At 42.9% G+C, this 23,145-nt stretch overlaps 1 protein-coding gene and 1 long non-coding RNA gene across 6 annotated transcripts in view; one reads left to right on the top strand and one right to left on the bottom strand.

The window, feature by feature from the left end:
• Positions 1–22,486, bottom strand: part of LOC110260034 — a 61,292-nt gene extending 38,806 nt beyond the window's left edge. Inside the window, exon 1 of the long non-coding RNA XR_002342782.1 lies at positions 22,066–22,486. This is a non-coding gene — a long non-coding RNA (uncharacterized LOC110260034). The remainder of the gene's footprint in view (positions 1–22,065) is intronic.
• The window catches only part of VIT (vitrin), a 113,863-nt gene that overhangs the window by 23,808 nt on the left and 66,910 nt on the right, over positions 1–23,145 (top strand). For all 5 annotated transcript variants that reach the window (XM_021087635.1, XM_021087636.1, XM_013996220.2 and 2 more), the window contains 3 exons: positions 275–344; positions 6,993–7,058; positions 22,495–22,651. In XM_021087635.1, the coding sequence (XP_020943294.1) occupies positions 293–344; positions 6,993–7,058; positions 22,495–22,651 (275 nt within the window). In that variant the 5' untranslated portion in view covers positions 275–292. The remainder of the gene's footprint in view (positions 1–274; positions 345–6,992; positions 7,059–22,494; positions 22,652–23,145) is intronic.

Genomic DNA, 23,145 nt, shown 5'->3' with positions numbered 1-23,145 from the left:
AAATTGTGGAATTTCTTCCTCTTCAATTCTAAGACCAAGTCTCTGAAGAACAGGAGGCTGGTGGCTAGAACAAGTTTTCTAACAGAGTAGCCTCTCCGGGCACCTGCATAGCTGGCCACCGCCCTCTCCCCAAGCTGTTTATGGAAAGCTGCAGTTGGAAATCCTAAGGCTCCAGAGGGCAATGCAAAATGAAGCAGCCCCTCCCTACACTCTGTGCGTCTAATTCAGAACTGTTGGCTGAAATATGATGATGTTCATGTTTCTTCCTCTCTAGGGTGCTGTTTTGATATTCATGGGGATTGTTGTCCTCACTATGAAGGCATCTGTTATTGAAATGTTCCTTGGTAAGTACTTTTATATGTGTATCTGGATACGCTTTTAACGTTCTCCTAATGGCCAAAGAATCGCTTGCCAAGAAAAGGTTTAAACCAAGACAGAACATATAAACAGTTCAGTGTGTCTTTTTATGATAAACATTTTGGAGAGATGTTTAACTGAGAATGTTAAGTGTAGATCAAATTCAGAATGTGTGTCTATATATTTTTTATATAAAGCAAATATATGTATTACATATGTATGTCTCTACAGATCACATATTATGCACATGTATATACACACGTATTTGTGTGTGTGTTATTCAGCAACTAGCAGATATTTCAGATAAAGCATATTTACAGATTCTGAATTTAGGGACCTTCTTATTTCTTAATTTCTCAGCAACAAAAAAATTCTTATCATTGACACGGCCTTACTTGCACCACTCGCAACTCATACTTTTAGAGATGAAACCCTTTAAATGTATCCATTATCACCAGAAAACACAATTTGGGGTAGACCCTTAAGGAGCAGCAGGTCAACCAGAAGAAAGAAAAGTGATGATGGGTTTAGCTGGATAAAGAGACACTCAGGACAAGTAGCAAAGGAGCAAAGGAGCTTCTATCCCATGGAATTTGGGCAAAGGAGCAAGGAGCAAAGGAGCTTCTATCCCATGGAATTTGGGCCTGATGAAATGGCACGTAGAAGAGCTCTGGTTCTTCAACCTGGAAGCTCTTTGAACCCCTCCTTTTGGGTTTTTATGGATGCTTCATTACATAGGCATGATTGATTAGCTCACTGGCCACTGGTGATTGATTCAACCTCCAGCCCCTCTTTCCTCCTGGGAAATCAGGAAATGGGACTGAAAAGTCCAATCCTCTGTTCAGGGTTGGTTCCCTGGCAACCAGCTCCCTCATATTTAGGGGATGCCCAAAAGCTACCTTATTACCATAAACTGAGTTGTGATTGAAAGAGGCTTATTATGAATAACTAGACACCAATTTCACCTTTATGGCTCTGACTTCAGGAACTGAGGACAAGAGACCAAGCATTATAACAAAAGATATTCCCATTGCTCTTATCACTCAGGATTTTCCAAGGGTTTGGGGGACTGTTAGCCAGGAACTGTGGCCAGAAGACCAAAATATATACTTATCATAAATCACAATATCACACGGAACTATCCAATGATCCTCCAAAAGCCCTCTAAATTAATGTTAAGTGTTTCGTTAATATAAATCAGAGCTAGCGTGTTTGCTCTAGAGATGTAGAAATTTATGATGTAGCAGAGTTTTACATTGCCCACTGTCACTGTGGCACCACATATAATCAACGACTGCACTTGGGAGAGAAAGTAGCATAAAGAGCTAAGGCTGCACTAGCAAACCTGACCCTGGTTCCAATGCCTGCACCCCCTCTCCCAAAACTGCAGTTTTAGCCAAAGTGTCAACTTTGACCTTGGTTTCTTTTCTATAAAATAAGGAGATGCCCTCCAAAACTCCTCCCAGCTTTAATATTCTATGATCTGAAGCATAATTTTGTGATTTATGTGATTATAGAGACTACATGGTCCTGTCTCTGCTATGAAGCTCTGATATACGTGATGTTAGATGTTTCATTGAGTATGTAACTCCAAATCAAAGCATAAAGGCAATCTGAGGTGATTTAAAATGATCTGCTTTATAAATCAGTTTTCAAGAAGACACTATGGACACTGTTAAGGAGAACCGGAGCTGGATAGTATTTAAGTCAGTAAAAACAGATTTTAATCAAGAACCGTTGCAATAGAGGAAAAAAGACTTCAGTATTATACTGAGCTCAGTTTCAAATACAACAGGAAAAGGGGGGATTTAGAGCCAAGCAGCACGTTGCAGGGGTCGGGGGATGGAAATTACTAAGAAGAAATATCAAGGGAATAGGGGGATTCTTGCTGAACCAACGGGACAGAATTCTTGCTAAAGGCAGACCTGGGTGATTGGATATCAAGAGCAGAGCCTTTTCTCCAAACAAGATTCTTGCTAAAAACTGAGTGATATTGGCCCAAAAGGACAGACACAGAAGCCCAAGGTCAAAGCCTCGTTGGGAAGAGGGCTGAGAGGAGTCTGACTAAAGTTTGTTCGAGGAGAGTCCTCCTCAATACCTGAGCTAGTACCTGCAAGGCACTAAGAATCAAGCAAGAAGTTTCTGGGCTGGAAGGAGGCACTCCTAGACAAGTTCTAGACACATAATGAGTATTTAGTAAGCACTTACTGATCTGATTATTGGTTAGATGTTCATGTCTTTTCTTGAAAGTACATGGATTCTGATTAGAATTTATTACTGACAGGACTACTGGAACACAAGTGCCTATTAACCATGCCAATTATTGCAGAAAGCACTTTTCATTATTATAAGCCTATACAATTTCAAAAGGACCAAATTAAAAAAACAATTGTCTTTTTCTAATTAGAAGAGAAACATCCTGCGTAAAATATAGACTATACATAAGAAGTATCCTAGGAAATGAGAAAAATACAGAAAGTATAAAATAGGAATTAGACTTCCACCATTATTAACATTTTGATATATTTACTCCAGGTATTTCTCTCTGTGTATATGCTAACATTGTCAGAATTATTCTTATTTATTTATTTATTTATTCTTTTTGCCTTTTCTAGGGCCACTCCCGCAGCATATGGAGTTCCCAGGCTAGGGGTCCAATCGGAGCTGTAGCCACTGGCCTACACCAGAGCCACAGCAACACTGGATCCGAGCCGCATCTGCAGCCTGCACCACAGCTCACAGCAACGCCGGATCCTTAACCCGCTGAGCAAGGCCAGGGATCAAACCTGCAACCTCATGGTTCCTAGTCGGATTCGTTAACCACTGCACCATGACGGGAACTCCCAGAATTATTCTTAAGGTTAGAGCTGAGCACTTCCCAGGTCATTTAATGTTCTGCTACGCATCATTTGTAATAAGTGCTTAGGATTCCCCTATTGTTGGGACATTTCCAACATTTCGTTATTTCCAGATTGCTTTAGAAATAAAGCTGTAATGAATATCTTTTATCAAAAACTATCTCTCTGATTATAACGTGGGATATATTACTAGGTACATATTTTCTCGGACAAAGAATATAAATGTTTTTAAGGCTATTGAAATATATTACTAAGTGGCTTTCCAGAATGATTCCACCTTCTCAGAATTTACCAGCAGTGTTCTGGACTGCCCTAATCCCAAATCCATGCCAGGACTGAGTATAATCTTGTGTTCAAAATTCAATTACTCTATGGAAAAATATCCTGTCATTTGTTTTAGTTTTTTTTTTTTTATCATTAGTGAGATTGAACATTGTTTCCAACTAATCCATATGTATTTTCTTTATAAATTATCTGGATGATAATTGATTTAAATGGAATTTCAAAACAACTGCCCTTCAAGTATCGTAACTGTACTGACGGCCACACCAGAGAGGAAGGGAAAGAAAAGCAGGGGGGCAATTTTTTATTTGAAAAAAGAACTTCAGTATTTAATTTGTTTGAAATTTCAAGCATGCCTAGCTTGAATTTGAAAGGTGAGAACTTTTCATGTTATTCAAAACTGAAACAGTGACTCTTTAAGGACTGAGAAGTATTGCTGCAGTTGGTAACTCATGAATACCTTGGAACTTTGGACTGTGGACTTGATTTCATCAAGGCTTCTGGACTCTAATGGCCTCAGTGGTCAGATAACTAACTACTCCCATGGAAAGAGGTGACTTTCAGACACATGTTCTGCTTTGCACTTTGAAGTGAGTGTCTGTCATCCCTCTCAGGGCTCTGCCTGGCTTCCTAAGGAGAGAAACACAAGGCCGATTTTTTTCTCTCACCCACATTCTGCAGGCAATTCACCATTTCCAAGGTAGCCAGAGAGGTCTTGCTGATGAGGAATGAAGCCTTGCTTTGGGGCGCATGTGCCGCCTTACTGACCAGCCCTCCCCTTAAGGAGTGGTTTCTGGGGAGCTTTAATTAATAAGCATCAAAGCCAATGGGAGGGCCTCTGTGTACCATTGAAAATAATAACTTTATTAACCACTGCTGCAAAACTGAACCCAGCTCTGCATGTTTTCAGCCTGGAGGGTCTTGGGTGAGCAAAAGCAAGTGATGGGGTGATCTTACTGAAATATTTATAGTCCTCGTGATACCAAGACTTATAAACCACTTGCCACAGACACACAGCCCCAGAAAGACAGTATTTGGTTTTCCACCAAGAATTGATACCTAAATGAATTACTATTCCACTTACTCCCTCTACATAACTTGCATAATTTTTTCTATATATTTATGCCATATTTATTTTTTAAAAATAGTCTAGGATTCTAGTTGTTTATTTTTGTGTATAAAATGAAGATGCGGTCTTTGGACAGAGTCAACTGACACAGAGACTACTATAAAAAATCAGACCTCCAGGACACTCACACCCACCCAAACCCCAGAAGTAAATAACACCTAAAAAATGTCTGCCTTCATTCTACTTGGCCAGACTTTTGGTTCTTGCTCTGTTCTCTTTCATGGTCCTGTTCTCGCACAACACCGTGTGTCAACTGTCCAGGCCTCAGCTAACGTTAACCGTCGAAGTGGGGGATGATTCGGGAGCCACCTCACTGGCAAGGTTTAGCTAGATAATCATAAAATAAACAAAACATTTTCTTAACCAACACTTGGTGACATGGCCACTTTTCCCTTCAAAGACAGTGGCCAATTCAAGAATTCCTAAGTCCTGATTTATGCCTTAATTGAGCATCTGTGTTCTGTCAAAAAAAAATGCATAAAAACTAAGAAGTAAAATGCCTCTTTTGATTATTCTACTGCCTCACGTTCACCTCTAGAATTCCAACTCCACCCAGAAAGTGGGTTTCTCCAAAAAGCGGCCAGAATGGAAGTGAGTTAGAGCAGTACCATCTTTGGGTGGGTAAGATAGAAGAGTGCCTGGAGGAAAAGGAAGACTAGAGATTGACCAGCCTTTTCAAAGGAAAAACATGCTCTTCTGACTACAGGTACAATTAGTGTAGGTACAGAGAAGTTAATCTTTTTCTTTTTTTTTTTTTTTTTTCTGTTCTATTTTTTGCCCCATAGGTGGCATGAGGAAGTTCCTGGGCCAGCGACCAAACTTGTGCCACAGCAGTGACAACGCCAGATCCTTAACCTGCTAGGCTACCAGGGTACCCCATTTTCAGACATTACTAATAAAAAATTGCTATGAAAAAATTTCACAATATATATAAAAATTTTAAGTGGGGGGTGTCTTTCAGATAAGAAATTGTATTCAGAATTTTATTTTAGGAAACAGGGTAGAGATGTTAAATCGGGAGTTGGCTAAATTATGATACACCCATACATTGCAATATTTTGCGGGCAGTTAAAGCTATTATGAGAGAAACATTAAATGACAAGAAAAAATGATTCTATGTATCCTTCAGTAGAAATAAGTTCATAACACATTGTAAACAGTATAAGCATTATCACATTTGTTTAAAAGTACCCATATGAGTACATACAAACATACAGAAACAACTTGAAAATATTGTACTTTTCTGTCCATCCATATTTCCTATAGTACTGTTTTTGTGTGTTTTTTACATTGTCTACAAGGAACATGTATTATTTTGGCAATAAGAAAAAAATCAGTGTTATATCTTAAAAACACAAAGATTTAAACTGGTCATGTGGTTTTAAATTTAAAAGGATAAAGAGTTCCCCTTTCTTCCCCTATTGTTCTGCTTCCTGAAGGAGAGCAGTATCCCGATGCTGTTTGAGTTTCTGCTCCTGTTTCTGAGAAGGAAACTCATCCACCTGCAGCTGGCTTCTGGGGGGTACCACAGCACCAGGTGCTGCTGGAGGGACCACCAGGGGACAGTCAGGTCGCACCACACCTTATGAGAGGTCTCTCTCTTCTCCCCAGCCCCCGCCTCCTTGTCTTCCAATTCCTTGTCCCCTCCTCTGAGGTCTTTTACAGATCCCATCCACCCCGCCCTCTCTATGTCACAGTCACATGCACAAGCGCACACACACACTCAGTTCTCTGGCCATTTGGGAATTTGCCCTTTGAAAACTCAGTGTGGAACAGAAGAAAGAGCATAGGAAGGGCCTGGGTGCTCATTCTACCTCTATCATTTATTCCTGGGACCAAGCAAGTCAGTGGACTTCTCCAGACCCATGTTCCCACTTTTGGAAAGTGGAGATGGCAGAGTTGGCATGGTGAAATTTAAAGACAGCAAAACAAGGGACAGGTATCTAAGAGGTATTTTTGGAAGACCCCCTTGGCAGAGGCTAAGAAAACCACAAAGCATTTATCGCATTTCCCCAACCATAGAATGAGGGAAAATTAGTTCAACTAATGAGAACTCTTTAACATACGATTAAAGCAAATATAAAAGTCAAAAGAGGAGTTCCTACGTGGCTCAGTGGGGTTAAGAATCCTACTGCAGCAGCTTGGGTCTCTGCGGAGGTGCAACCCAGCCTGGTGCAGTGGGTTAAAGGATCCAGCGTTGCTGTAGCTGTGGCTCGGATTCAGTCCCTGGCCCAGGAACTTCCATGTACCACAGGTGTGGCCATTAAATAAATAAATAAGTAGACAGATAAATAAATGTAAGTATTTAGGTGAAATAATATTGATCAGGTTTTTTTTTGTTTGTTTTTTGCATTTTCTTTATGTAGTTTTGCTGGTGACTGGAATACAGTCAAATAAAGAAATGACAAAGAAGATTAAAAGGCCCAAATTCAGTAAGTAAAATTGCAATTCCTCATGGTATAAGGCTTGTGTCTTCCATGTGGAGGACTGTTACAATTGCTTCAGATAATTTGGAAGGTTTCGGGTTTTTTTATTTTTTGTTTCGTCTTATCTCAATTACTTTGCACTCAGACTAGTTAGTAACAATTCTTATTTGTCATTTACTTCATTCCAAAAAGCATTTGAAATAGGAGTTCTGATTTAAGGTAAAAACATATGGTTCCACTATATTAGAAAAATTCAAATGCACATACAGAGACCAGGCAACACCATGGCTAAGTTGGAATAGGTATGTTTCTGCCATTGAAATGTTGTCTCAATTCCCCATGCCAGAAAATTCAGTCTGGCTAATTTTGGCTTGCACAAGTCTGGCAAGCCTGACTACCTTCCAGCATATGCCCTTGCATCAGTATCTCACAGAAAAGTTTCACACCCAGTCAGTGGAAAGAGGAATAATTAATTTCATTTTTGGACGATGTGTTAAGATTAGATGACAGAAAATCCAAAATAACTGTCACTTAAATACAACTGAAGTTTCTTTCTCTCTCTTATAAACATAGTCTGGCTTTTTATGGAAGCTTCACAATATTTAGGGACCCAGGTTCCTTCTATATTTTCATTCTGCTTTTCTCAACATGGCTCTCAATTCATTGTTCAAAGTGGCTGTCCCAGCTCCATCCATCATGTCCACATTCCAGTCAGTAGGAAGGGATGAAGAAGGGCACATACTCACTCCCTTTAAAGACAAGCCCAGGAAGTCAAATACACTACTTCTATTTAAATATCATTGACCAGCATGCAAGGAAAATGGGAAATGCCTTGATTTCAAGTATCTACATGCCTACCTAAAAGTAAGGAGTTCTATTACCAGGAAAGAAGAGAGAATGGACATTGGGAAATAACTAGCAAAACAGAACACAAGTGGAAACTCACACCCAGACTTCCTGTCGTGGCTCAGTGGTTAACGAATCTGATTAGCATCTATGAGGATGCAGGTTCGATTCCTGGCCTTGCTCAATGGGTTGAGGATCCAGTGTTACTGTGAGCTGTGGTATAGGTGGCAGTCACAGCTCAGATCCTGCATTGCTGTGGCTGCAGGTAAGCCAGCAGCTACAGCTCCAATTTGACCCCTAGCCTGGGAACCTCCATATGCCACAGGTACAGCCCTAAAAAGCAGAAAGAAAAAGGAAGGAAGGAAGGGAAGGAGGGAGGGAGGGAGGAAGGAAGAAAGGAAGAAAGAAAGAAAGAGAAAGGAAGAAAGAAAGAGAAACTTCCACACTGAGCTATCTGGATGTAAATTTGTAGACTTGATAGAGGCTTGAATTAGGGTATATTTATGAGGGATCATTGAAAAAAGGCTTTAGACCTACTGAATGCTCTGTGCTCTCCACAGCAGAAACTTCTGTATAGGTATTAGATTTAGGTGCCTCAAAATCAGCAACATTAATAATTTGAAATAAAAGAAGAGATGTGTTTCATGCAGCTTTTTTTTTCTCCTGCTCCTTTAAACCTTTTGTGCGGGATTTCCTGTTGAATTGAGACCAAAAGGGCAGCCATCCACAGCCTCCTAGCCTGAAATACTAAAAAGGAATCAGTTGTTTATTTATTCCTGTCAGGAACCAAGAGCCAAGAGAACAGGCCCAGGGCCAGATGTGTGTTCAAAACAGTGACTGGGTTAATATGGAGACAAATGCACACCCAAGTATAAATTCCTTTGGGCTGTTTCCAGTGTCTTCATTAACTCATACACAAAAATCATGCAAGGTTCCATGATTACCATGACAACAGTTTTCAGTGACTATAAAAGTCTGCACTAAATGACCCAAGGGCAAGCCTCTTTGAGAGATCTCAAATGGATTGAATTTCTGGTATGCTAAATTCTAACCTTACTCTCAAAATCTCCCTAGTGATACAGCATGCTTGAATCAATAAAAGCATGAGGCCTTTTCTCTAATTAGAAACTCTATCACCATCATTCAATAAGGGGAGGGGGGAAGAGATAGATACAATGAAGGTAATAGGATATTCCCAAACCATGGCAATATCTGATTCTTTATCTCAGGAGTACTTCCAAATTGTAGTCTATAGCTTAAGGCCAAAGTAATTTTCATTTTTTCTGTTCAACGTTGTCAGTCTGCCACTAGGGCAGGTAACTGACAGCAGCAAGGCACATCATTCATTCATTTGACAAGGATTTATTGTGTGCTAGCCAAGTGACAGGTACTGCTAGATACCCAGATTCAACAGTGACTAAGACTCAGTCTTTGCCCTCACAGAGCTCAAAATCCAGACAGGAAGAAAGACAAGTTACCAGTATGCTGTGCTGTACTCCAAGAACATGGTGGGAAAAAAAATCGATGTACTTGGGAGGACTTCCTGGAGGAAGTGACACATATCTAAAGGCCAAATAGGGACTGACCAGGCAAAGATGAGAGAAGAGTGTTACAAGCAGAAAGAAAAAAGCATGCCCAAGGCCTGAAGAGCAGAAAGAGCTAAAAAGTAATTCAATATGAAGGAGATATAGAGTAGGAGGCAAATGTGTGAAGATAAGAGATGGAGGGTAACAGGGGCCGGATGGTGAAAAGCCTTGTTTCTGGGTCCAGGGATCTGAACTTCATCTTGAGGGCAATGGGGAGCAGCTCAGGGCAAGTTATTTATGTGCAATTAGTAGAAATTCCTGGCCAATTTGTTCAAGCAGAAAGGAGGTTTTGGCAGGACCTGAGGTAGCTCACGGAACATGAGGTGGCTTGTAGAACCCAAGGAGGGGAGGGCAGACAGAACTCACTGGGACTGTACCACCTCGTGGAAAGACCTCAAGAACTGGTGCCTCAGCTTCTCTGTGCCTGTCTGCCTCGCTGTCCACCCCCGCCCCACTGATGTAGACCATGTCTCTGTCCTAATCCCAAATTCTTGGAAGAGAAACTCTAATGGCATCAGCCTAAGCTGGGAGAGGGGTTTTCAGAAAAGAGTAGAGTGACTAGGATTGTGTTAGGGAAATAAAACAATCCCGCCAACAACGATGGAAAAATAAATAAATAAATAAAAGTCCCTTCGTAGTAACATATGAAAAGAGAGAACACAATAAATTATTGAATAAGTGTAGGCTGACACACATGTACAGGTAGGATGGACATAAATACCAAGTCTGGGCAGAATCTCACCCAGACTTATGCAGTAAAGTGGAAGACACAGCGGTAACAGTTTCTCTTCGCTCCTGGAAAGATAAATGCACACATCTCTTGAGTGCCTTTTGTACACCTGGAGAGCCCTGAGCGCCTCCTGGGGCTAAGTATTTACAGAGCTAAGGGTCGGGAGTCTGGAGACCTCGCACACTCCAGCTGTTTCCAACTTTTGGTAAAATCTGAGAACCGGGGACTAGAGCTACCCAAGATCAGAGCTGTGTAGACATTTGAATATGAAATCATGGGTTCTCTTCAGTGCCCTCTGACCTCTCTCCTAGCCAGCCCTCAGCTCACACCAGTGTTTGTTCAGAACCGAGAGTCTTCATCACAGGTGAAATAGCAAGGACGAGGTCATTGGAGAGTTTTCTCAGTGGACAGTTTACTGACACCTACTACACGTGTAGGACTACTTTTGGCTCTTGAGGATCTAGTGCCCAAGACATGGCGCCACGAGCTGACAAAGCCAGACTGGGAACTCGGGGCTCTGTGGGACTTGACCGCAGTTGCTTTCCCCATGCCTTGCCCCACACTAGCTAGGATTAGCTAGGATTTACAAATAAAGTACCTGTTGCCCAGAGGTAGCTGAGGTGTTAAGATGATCAAGTTGACGAGTAGGAAATAAAGTAGAAGAGATGAGGGGGGGGGGGAAATAGGAAGAGGAATAAACAGCATGAGATCTCTCTTCCGTTGGCTTGACCTGAGACCATATGCCACAGCAGAGCGTCTATTCTGTCTACACAAAGGGTGACTGTTACCTGTCACTTTCTCTCTTCCCTACTTCCCCTTCTTTTTCATTTCTGTTTCTTCTCCTTTCCTTTTCCTTCTTTCCATTTCTTCCATGGCCCCCAAGAATCCTTAAGGACACCACTCAGTTCCCCTGGAGGCCCTTTGACCAAGAAGGTGGTACATGTTGAAAATATTCTGGCATGGGGTTTTTACAAAAAGGAAAGCAAAGATGAAAAAAAAAAGAGAGAGAGAGAGATGGGACTCGTTCTTATGGCTCTATTCCTCCTACCCATACATGACCATTCATTCCAAGCCAATATTTTTCTCTCACATACACAGTTGAATTGGGGACAATTTTATTCTGCCTCCTGCCTTATTCCATCATCTTATTTTCTAAATCGAATCAAGCCTGGCTCCAAACTGCCAGTTGCCAAGGGCTGAGAAATTAAAATTCCATCATTACAGGGGCTTCCTCCCTTCCTACCCCTGGCCTTGGAAGCCACGTGTAGTCTACAATACTCAGGGAGAGCCTCTGCCCTTCTCAACGTCCAAGCCTATGTAACTCCTGGGAGTGGAGCAGCTCCACTGTTTCCTGAGTGGTGGGATTCTAGCAATGGTGGGGAAACCCCACGCCTGAGATTCCACCCGGAGGATCACCACTCCAGGTACTGCTCCAGAGTGATGCTCATCAAGGCACTTGCTAGAGTACAGGGTTGTTTCCCTTACTGGGACCCACCCACTCACTCTCACGTCCCCAGTCCTGGAACATCATTTTCTCTCCTCGGGCTGACCAACCCCAACCCCCTCAAACACGGAAGATGCACAGACTAATTCCCAAAGCCTTGAGGGAGAGTTGCCAGGCAACTCTCTCGCAACCTTGAACTCCAAAGACAGGAGAATACAAAAGTCTGACTACTTTCTTAGAAGAGTAAGGCGGAAAATACAATGAGAATAAGCGTAAGTAAATGTCTTAGTAAATGAACCTGCTGTATGGTGGAGCATAAAAGTTTACCATAATGGGGAGTTCCCGTCGTGGTGCAGTGGTTAACGAATCCGACTAGAAACCGTGAGGTTGCGGGTTCGGTCCCTGCCCTTGCTCAGTGGATTAACGATCCGGCGTTGCCGTGAGCTGTGGTGTAGGTTGCAGATGCGGCTCGGATCCCGCGTTGCTGTGGCTCTGGCGTAGGCTGGTGGCTACAGCTCCGATTAGACCCCTAGCCTGGGAACCTCCATATGCCGCGAGAGCGGCCCAAGAAATAGCAACAACAAGAAGACAAAAGACAAAAGACAAAAAAAAAAAAAAAAAAAAAAGTTTACCATAATGGACAAAATGAGAGTTTTACCAAGTTTATTTACAGAGGTGACTTTTTCCAGGCTCTCATTTTCCTACGATGTTGTAGAGCCATAGACCCAACCTTACCTACAGGCACCTCATTGGTCTATTTAGTTAGCATAAACCTACTCAAGCAGTTTCTAACAAATGACCAAGATATGGCTGCATTTTTGTTGATTGTTGAAGGCTACAAATAACAGTTGAAGGGTTTAGGTGTATTCATAAAACTCTTCTCCTATGGCAGGCAAGATACTTTATGAATTTTAGAGATTAGTTTGGTTTTGGGTTTTTTTTTTTTTTTGTCTTTTAGTCTTTTTAGGGCCACACCCTATGCATATGGAGGTTCCAGGCTAGGGGTTGAATCAGAGCTGTACCTGCTGGCCTATGCCACAGCAACACTGGATCCTTAACCCACTGAGAGAGGCCAGGGATCAAATCCGCATCCTCAGGGATGCTCGTCGGGTTCGTTAATCACTGAACCATGACGGGAGCCACCCAGTTACCTTTCTTCACATGTAGATTTCACATTCACACAAGGCCTACTCTTCAACTCTAGAAACTATCAGTCTATATTGCAATAAACACATCATACGTTTTCCCATAAATTATGTCCACCAACAACTCTAGAACTATCCTTGCCTGGCAGAGGATGCTAGAGACAGAAAAGCTTTTAAGATGTAAAATCTCAATAGCTTTTCTTCATGTAAAGACGTCCCAGAAGAGCCCCAGAAGCAACGGGCTTAGTCTAAAGTGGGGGAGTGTTGCACAGAGGAGATAGTGTTACAGAGATGAGAGCCATCATGGTTAACTCTGACACATTATCGGCTGTCCATCCTGCAAGGTTGACTTCAGTGAGCACCTGATCTCATATATGATAAAGTTATGCAAAGGAAAGCCTTCCTGGACCCAACTCCCATTGCCAATACACAAAGAACTAGTGAAGACGGCTCCTGTGTACATTACACTTCCTCTGCTATGGATGTACTTACTGCACATTATTATGAGGGGTCTTTTTTCTTTTTTTTCTTTTCTTTTTTTTTTTTTTTTTTTTTTTTTTGGTCTTTTTGTCTTTTTTAGGGCCGAATCCACAGCATATGGAGGTTCCAAGTCTAGGGGTCTAATCAGAGCTATAACCGCTAGTCTACACCACAGCCACAGCAATGCAGGATCTGAGCCACATCTGCAACCTACACCAAGCTCAAGGCAATGCCAGATCCTTAACCCACTGAGTGAGGCCAGGCATCGAACCCAAAACCTCATGGTTATTAGTCAGGTTCTTTAACCACTGAGCCACGATGGGAACTCCCATTATGAGTGTTTTATACAGTCTGTCTTCTCAACTAGACCACAATATCATGAAGACATAATTAGTGTTCTTTAGGTATTTGTTGGATGGATGGACAGACTAATGAACACCAACAATAAAAATTTGATAAAAATTCTGCTTAAGAATAGCGGGACAAAAGACAAAAAATAAATAAATAAATAAAAATTTTAAAAAGGAGTTCCCGTCATGGCGCAGCAGAAACGAATCCAACTGGGAACCATGAGGCTGAGGGTTCGATCCCTGGCCTCACTCCGTGGGTTAAGGATCTGGTGGTGCCATGAGCTGTGGTGTAGGTCACAGATGCAGCTTGGATCTGATGTTGCTGTGGCTCTGGTGTAGGCCAGTGGCTACAGCTCCAATTTGACTCCTAGCCTGGAAACCTCCATATGCTGTAGATGCAGTCCTAAAAAAAAAAAAGACCAAAAAAAAAAAAAAAAAAAAAAGAGTAACAAGGGGTAATCCTAAAATAGGATTCCTACTAGTTTTCTGAAAGAGTATTCATGGTAGGGCATGAACAATAAGTAGAATTTTACAGGCAGAGGTAGGTGGGAGGCTTTCTAGGTGGACTTAGCCCAAATAACACAGGGAAGGTGGGGTCGGGAAACAGTGAGCGGTGTGATGGGGTTTAAGTCTTGGGGAGTCATGGGAGAAGCAGCTGGAAGATGGGTTAGGACGAAGCAGTGCCAGTCTGAGAAGCTTTGTTCTTTGCTTTTCTTTAGAGGGTGGGGACCGCTAAGAGTTTACTGAGCAGGAAATCTACATGATGAAGACAACAATCAGCAAGATTATACAACAGTAAGATATTCCCCACAGGCAGTGAAGCCACATCCTGAAATATTTTCATTACCGTGGAGTCTGTTGGAATAGTCTTAACTTGGGGTGAAATATACAACCTTTAATTCACATAGTTCTCTCAAATAAGTTAACCTTAATACCTCATAAGGCATGGAAAGATTTTTGCAATCAACCTTGAAAGGGTGGATAATTCCCAGAAGTACTGGCTCAGCATGAAGAGGTAATTGTTCTGGGACTTGCTTAGTTAGTGCATTGGACACTGATGAAGATATATGGCTCTGTGACTGTGAGGTTTGGGTATAATACACACACAGCGTCCTCAGTGGGCTCACACATGGTTAGGTGTAGCGGCTTGTAAGTAACCCCCATTGTTTGCATGCTCCGTAGACACTTCATACCAACACTTGGTTCTGCACACAGACTGGTGTGGGTGCCCTTTCTCAGACCACGAAAAAGGAAGAAGATTAACCTTCTAGACCTCCTTCTGGTGTGTGGGTCAGAAGGGAGGCAGACTCTATACTCCAGACTTTCAGTTGAATAAACTCTACCATGGCAATTCTCAGAAACAATAGGCAAACGATGCAAGGAAGATTCTGCTAGAAAAGTTGTCTTGCTGGTGTTTGGGATAAAGGCACGGGTGTGTACAGACACCGCACACAAACATACCCAGACACACAACCTACTGCAAGACATAGCCTTTTTATTTGGGGGCAGGGGGGCAAGACAGCTACCCACTGGTAGTTGTCAGTGATCTTCAAGTTCAGAAGAGCCTGGCAGAATTAGAGTACGGAGACAGCAATTTAATTCCTCTTCAGTAATGGAAGAAGCAACCAGGCAGAGCTTGCAAAGCTTTGAGTCTAGAGACAATTCAGTTCCCAGCTCTGCCACTGACTTGGTACCAAAGCTCGAACAAGGAAACTTATCTCTCTGGAAAATGAGGATAATATGACTCTTAGGGGTTTGTAAGAGTCAAGTGAAAAGGCGTGTATTAGAATCCTTTGTAAATTTAAAGTAGGTTATTTTTAAATACGCGAACTTCTACAGCTGCCAAAAGTTGTGTTGCCACAGGTATATTAATCCCTGTTACCCAACCATACTTCCACTGTGTATGGATAAGGGTGGCAAAAAGCTTTATAAGCTTTTCGATGTGCTTAGAGCTGGAGCTTGAAGCTATCTGTTGAGGCAAATGTCCTTTACTAGATTTGCCTTTATAAACTTTTCATCACATGCCCTAGGTTTCCCTCACTTGTTGCTAGATATAGTCTTCCTGAGAAATCTTTTAGGACCAAGGGAAATTATTTTTTATCTTTAAGTTGTTTTCTTAATTTATTTGGGAAAGTATTGCGATATTTCTTCAACCCCCAATATTGCACATCTTTTTTGCAAAACTGGGCTCAGGGGAGAATGTGGCATCGTGTTGAAATCAGACATACCTGTGTGCAAATTCAGCCCCACCACTGACTACAGCTACAGTTTCATCATCTAGAGTGATGTCATACAAGTGTTAGCTTGGTCACCATGGCTCCACAGATGTCATACTAAACCTGTGTAAATACCAATTCTACAAGCTTTTCAAAGGTCTGGAGCTCTCCTTGCGATTTCTGGAGAGCCTATCTCGTGCTTCCTCATGATTTTCTCCACCCATCCACTCCCGTGTTCCCAGAGCCTTCCTGTCCCACTCTGCATTTTGACTCAGCTCCTTTACTAGGTCTTCCCAGAAACTTCCTTGCATCTGATATTTTATTAGATTTCAGAAATTTTACTGCAGATTTTCAAGGATCAACAGGAGAGGTCACCTTGTGCAGCACACGATCTTCTTCCACCAGCACCTCCTTCCACCTTCACCCTCACTCCCCTACTGTGTCATGCCCCATCCTCACTCTTCCAGATCACAAGCCCTATATACAGGTAGATGCTGCCTCTCTGAACATTTCAGCCCATACACAGCCCTTGGAAGCTCAGCCTCCATCCTAAGTAGGCTTGTCAAGAGATTTCTTCTACTTTTACAGGTGGAAGGAGACAGGACAAGGAAATTGTTCTAACAAAGAGCAGATTGTTTTAGGCAAGGCCACCTTTGAGGGCTGGCAGTGGTCTCTCAGGTGGATTACCTCACCAGGGCTGACCAGGAAATTCCAGATGGATTTAAGATTACATTCCCGGGACAAGTTTAAACTGCTGTTAGGTTAGGTATTGTCTCAGTTTGATGACATGAGCTTGGCACAAGTGACTCCATGTAGGGCTCTCTCTCTTTTTTTTTGGCCAAGCCCATGGCAATGAGGAAGTTCCAGGGCCAGGGATCCAACCCACACCACAGCTGTAACCAGAGCCCCAGCAATGACAATACCAAGTCCTTAACCCACTGAGCCATGAGGGAACACCCTGTTGTCTCTCTTTTGACACCACTAACGGGGTTTCTTTGTGAGGTGATGAAAATATTGTGGAATTAGATGATCATGGTTGCACAAACTTGTGAATATACCATAAATCACTGATTGTACACTTAAAAGGGCCAATTTTACGGTATCTGAATGGTACTCCAATTTTTTTGCCTTTTTTTTAGGGCCACACCGGCGGTAGCATATGAAGGTTCCCAGGCTAGGGGTCCAGTCAGAGCTGTATCCACCAGCCTACAGAAGAGCCACAGCAATGCAGGATCAATTTTTAAAAACGAAATTTTCCAAAGAGAAGTTTCTTCTGCAAATAATATTGTGTAGTCCTGAAAAGAGTTCTAGCAAAAACAATTGTTGACACCTTGGTCACAGTGGGACTATTAATTCACTTAGTCCCCGTGTGATGTGACTCATGCCGACTTCCCACACCTCATCGTGGCCCTTCCTCTACCTCACTCACTGTGCTTACACACCTTGGCCTTCTGTATGTTCTTCAGGCTGCCAGGCCATTCCCACATCAAGGTTTTTGCCCTGGTTCTTCTTTCTGCCTAGAAGCTCCTTCTAGACCTTTGCTGGCTGGCACCTTCTCATCATTCAAGTAGCACAGGGAACTAGATCCAATCACTTGTGATAGAACATGATGGAAGATAATATGAGAAAAGGGTGTGTGTATATATATGGCTGGGTCACTTTGCTGTACAGCAGAAATAGACAGAACACTGTAAATCAACTATAATGATAGTATTTAAAAAGCAGCAGTGGTAGGAGAGTAAATGGAGAGGAATACAGGAATCAGATCATTTTGGGCCTCATGGACCATCTTCAGGCGATTGGACATTTGGGCAGTAGGAAGCCAATGAGGGGTTTTAAGCAGGAGAATGCTGAAATGTGATTAGATCCTTAAAGTATCCCATTGGCTGTCCAATGGAGAAAGGATTGAGGCAAAAGTGTGGGCAACACGGAAGGAAGATGACAAGACAGGAGACCACTGTGTTAATAGTTCAGACACGAGTCAGTGAACTGGTCCAAGGTGGAAGGAGAGAGAAATTGCAGACTTGGAAATAAAACTAACAGGAATTGCTAATGGATGGGTTCCACTTAACCTTTCATTCATTCAGCAACATTCTATTGATCAGCAGTGAACAAAACAGATGAAAATTCCTCCCTCCTGGAGTTTATCATCTAGGAGATGAAAGAAGATGTAACAGAGTTCTCTTGTGGCACAGTGGGTTGAAGTATCCAGTGCTGTCACTGCTGTGGCTCGGGTCACTGCTGTGACACAAGTTCAATCCTGGGACCAGGAAATTCCACATGCCACTGGCATGGCCAAAGAAAGAAAGATGTAACAAACTGGGACCTTGAAAAAGTAGTAGCATTTAAACCAATGAAAGGAAAAAGGATTCCAGGTATGAGAAATGATACAAGCCAAGTTTACAAGATAACATGCACTTGAAATACCAGGGACAGTACTAGCAAGCCCAAAAATTCCTGTGGAAAGGTCTTAAGATTTTGCAATTTTTCCTCATGGCAGCAGGAAGGTATTGATAGCTTTTGACCAAAGATCCATTGTGGTCAAAGATTGTTTAGGAAAAATGGAAAGGAATGCTTTGCAAAAGAATTCACAAGGGGAGCATTAATACGATCTAATCACAGTGTTGGGATCAAGGAGAAAGTAGCATTCGTCTTTAAATTTTATTTAATGGCCATTATGTTTCATTAAATTAACACTTTGGCTTAATTTTCTTAAAAATAGGATTTCGCTCCAGTTGAATATCATAGTCCAACAAAATTAAGTGTTATATCACAACTGTTTATGCATAAGTGCTTTTATGTTATAATAATGCTTTCTCATTAACAGTCAGGAGGCAAGCCTGGTTTAATTGATGAGGAAATTTGTTTTCCTGATGCACTGTGGTCAGCCTGGGATCACTGAAAAGATGAACGGAAAATAAGAAGCAGAGTATGTAGATTGATTTGGCCTGCTTCATCATTGGCTTATTGTATGTGACATCCCCAATAATCACTCTGTTATTAGATTAAGCAGGAGACCCAACAAGAGCAGAAACATTTGTGGTTCTGCCTCTAAGAGTCCAATGTTGCAAGAAAACAGTGGCTTCGGCAGTACTAGTTTTGCCCAGGAACCCTCTGAGATCAGCACAACAGACACATCACCTCAGGGAGTAGCATCTAAAGGTTATCCTTTAGTTCTAACTCGCCGGGTTGCAAATTGTTCTCTTTGCCCTGTGGCTGGTGCCAAGGGCCTCTGGGAAGGAATTCTTGGCAGATTCTGTGACGCCCTAATGTGAGCTCTGTCAAGAAAATGATAATGGCCAAGAGAAGGCAAAGTAACTTTAAGGAATTATATGGGGGGAAGCAGAGCAGATGGTCAAGGAACTGGTCTCTGTGCAAAGTGTCTACTCAAGCACTTCTGGGCTGTCCCAGGCTCTCTGTGACTTTAGCCCAGGGTTGCCTCACTTCCACCAACAAAGGTCCACTTAGGAAGGAATGGAAAAGTCTCTCTTTTTGCTTTCTCCAGATGTTCCTGGGAGTAAACCTTTTTATGACTTCTAAATTACAAGTTCTCCCCGAGATTAGCAGGGGGGATGCCCCGTTCCCATCCCCCAACTCTCTGTTTTTAGCATTTGCCAAATAGATGTCTTCCTGTTCCCTTCAGACCTGAAATTGACACTCCTTGAACTGTCTTAATTTTGACTTGTTCTCTTAAGGAAGTCTGATTTCTGCACTTTTGAGATGAAACCCAGAGAGATATGAAAATGAACCTAAACATCAGAACAGAAAGAAAGAGAAAAGAAAACGTAAGCTGGAAGCTGGAACAGTCAAAAGCGTTCAGAGGAAATGCAAAGATAAATTATTTCATTTGGGCTTTAAGTAGATGGATGGAAGATTGCTGGAAGGCTTCAAGAAAGCACACTACTTCACAAACAACTGGGAAAATACTGTAAAGAAAGAAACCCTGGTTTCCATATATTCAAAGGCGAGCAGCCGAAAAGATGCAAATGGCTGCTTCTTGCCAGCTGGATTTAGGCTTTACACTTTCCAATGATTTGGGCAATTATTCTGAAATTTTAATTAGCTCACTCTCTCCAGCTTACTTTTCTGTACAAATTGAACAAATATTTGACCTTTAGCCACACTTTGTCATTGCACCCAGTTCCTCTAAAGTTACATGAGCATATGTACCTGATTTCATTTTACCCCCCCTGTGGGAGAAGATTCACCAATTTTTTCTAATCCAATTGGGTGCAGACAAAGCAGCAGATCTTATTTAAGGGACTGCCTAGGCCTTTGAAAAATATGACAAAACAAACAGACAACAAAAAACAAATGACCACTAAAAGAAAGGAAGGGTGATTGGTTAGCAGGAGGCAAAATCTTCCCATGTGACATTTTCCCTTGGTCTTTTTAAACCAACAATTTCCTGGGACATGCTACTGCGTGTGCACCTGTCTTACAATAGGTTCCATCACTGTATGATACTCATGCAACAAATAAGCTTCTAGATTGAGCTCCATTTACAGCTCCAAAAGAGTGGGGTTGACCTACCAGCAGATCCAACTGCTCAGAGTGCCAAAGTCACATCCAAATTGAACCGCAGGTCACAGAGCTTGTCACTTCCTATGTCATATAACTAAGAGCTGAGAAGGAATGCTTTCATTTTCTTTACATCTGCAGGAAGAGATGCACTCGGGAGCAGGGCAGTGGCCCGTGGAAGGGAGGAGAGCTGAACACAATCAGTTACACCCAGTAATCCAACGGTTCACTAATTTCAGGAAAGACTATGGCATCTTCAGGCCCAGAATTGCCTTTTTAATGCATAACTCTTAAGACTCAAAGTAGTCAATGCAGCCTTGAGTGTCAGGGTTTAAAAGAATGAAAGATAAAAAGAAAATAACTTTGGAGAGGAAGTAGCCTGTGGTGGGGAGAATGAAACCACACAACTGTTTTAAGCACAGCGCTCCCCTTCCTAATGCAGACCGCAAATTGTTTTCGCCTGTGATCACGCTGGGCCCCCAGGCTCCCAGGAGAAGGAAGGACTTCCATTCTGGCCCAGCCCTCGTGGCCAAGATTGTCTGGGAGGGGCGTTTAGGGAAAAAGCAGGCGTTTTAACGTCAGTTCTCTCTCCAGACTGAATGAAACGCACCTCTGCTCCATTCAGATACACAAGAGTTAAAAAAAAAAAAACCACGAGGCGAGGATGCGTTTCTGGATACAGCTGGAAACCATTAACAACTGAGACCATCTCAGTAACCCAGTCAGAGAATGGGTGGCCTGGCAGAGATCCTGAACCCGTGTTTGCAATCACAGACTCTTACCACCGGGCGGGGCTTTCCTTCTACTTCCCACCGGGTGGAGAAATCCCCTCTTCAGCGGTTCAGTCCCTGCTTACACACTTCCAGCTCCTTCCTTCAAGGGCAACTTCAATTACTAGAAAATTCTTCTTGGCAAAACTTGCTTCCCTTTCATTCTAGCGCAGTCCTCTGATGTCACAGCACGCACGGTCCTACTTTTGAAGACAGCTACCCCTCACCTCCAAATTCTCACCTTCTTATGGCCAAACACCCCATTTCTGCCAGGCAGCCGTCTTGTCTGGTGGTTTCCAGACCCCTCCTGAACCTGCTTACTCTTTGAATGGTGCTCATGTTTCAGAGTCCCTTCTAAAGAATACTTTCCTAGCTCCCAAGCACCAGTATAGGATTGTCTAGGAGAACTTTTCCTTCAGGAGTTTTTGAGCGAAAGAGCAGCCGCAGCCCTCTTTAAATACTGCCACTAGGGTGTCTACACCTTCTCATCCCTAAGCAAGCTTTGGGCTCCACAGCCTGGCCTACTGGATGGTGCCAGCCTGGCAATGGCACCACAAAGCCAAAGGAGGATGGAGGACAGACGGAATGAAAGAGCTTCCCCTGGATGCTCAGCAGGGCAGGTCCCAGCTTTCCACCGGGTGTTGGGGCAGATGAGACAAGATTACTCCCATCTTGACCCTGGATCTAGAACCCAGCCTCTAGGAGTGAGACTAAAGATGGCTTTCACTGTTTGTCTCCCCTGTCCCCAAACCTCCCATCGAGTCCGGCCTCCTGCACAGAACACAAGCACCCACGCCTCCTTCACCTGGCCCCGCCCTTCGCAGACTGTGCTGCCAGCCAGCTGCAGGGGGAGGGGGGGCCCACCTATACCCAGCCAGTCCCCACCCCAAGGCCCATGTTCTCTCATTTGCCCTCCCCAGAATACCTTTCCCTTCTCCGGTAAGGTTTTCTGAGAGTTTCTTCTTTTCCTGGGCCAGCTCCAGAGCATCTGAAACACAAGTATTCTCTAGTCATAGATTCAGGCTGACATTTCTGGCCACTGGAGGTGGATCCTCTCCCAGCATTCGCGTCTTTTCCCAGCATTCTCTTCTTCAATTAATTAATTGTTTGAATCAGCACATGAATCGGCCTCTTCTTGCTCTCAGCAGGTTAAAGGCGGTGGATGGTGATTGTTCTTTTGGTCTGAGGAATGCCCTAATTACCTCTTTGCTTTCATTATACGGAGGGGATCCAGGGTCAGCCCAGTCTCTGGCTTTTAGAAATTAAGTCAATGAACAGTTGTGACCTAACAGAATCACCCCATACATAAGCCGATACCACAAGGTCTAAGTTTGACCTCACTTTGCATTCCCAGCTGTGCCTCAGATCAACTGCGATGTGAAAGCTGGAAAGATAATGAATCCTGAGTTCTTGGTGAAGTGCCCAGCAGGATGCCAGGACCCTAGGTACCATGTCTATGGCACTGATGTCTATGCATCCTACTCCAGCGTGTGCGGTGCTGCAGTTCACAGGTGGGTAGCACTGAGCTGCTTAAGAACAAGCCATCAGGGTGCGGGCAGAGAGCCCCCAGCGCAGGGTTGCCTGATTAGCAAGCAAAATCAACAAATTTAACTGAGCATCCTATTCCACGGGATAGCCCAGATCCAGATCCATGTGGTCCTGGATCTCCTTTCAGAACTCTCTGGAAAAGAAGACTAACTTCTCTTTACACCTTAATGAGAGGGCAGAAGAATCTGATTCTTTTGTATTCCTGACAAGGGAGCCAAAGTTCTTGATGATTTAAAGCATTTTAGGAAAAAAATGAATCAACACCTGTCTTTCCTGAGCAGGGAAATAATAGCAAGGTGATTAAGGAAGGCCCAGAAGTTTAGAGGAAAAATGTCACAGCTCTGGCTGATGGTCTGGAGACAGATGGGGATGGGAAAAGTAAGAGGGTGACAGGTGGTCCTGCCTGGTCAGCCGTTGGTTTGGGATCCAGAAAGAAGGACAAGAAGCATGACATGGT

The sequence above is a fragment of the Sus scrofa genome, chromosome 3, assembly GCF_000003025.6.
Source record: "Sus scrofa isolate TJ Tabasco breed Duroc chromosome 3, Sscrofa11.1, whole genome shotgun sequence".
NCBI lineage: Eukaryota > Metazoa > Chordata > Mammalia > Artiodactyla > Suidae > Sus > Sus scrofa.
The sequence above is the reverse complement of the archived record's forward strand: the minus strand, read 5'-3'. Positions and strand labels throughout refer to the sequence as shown.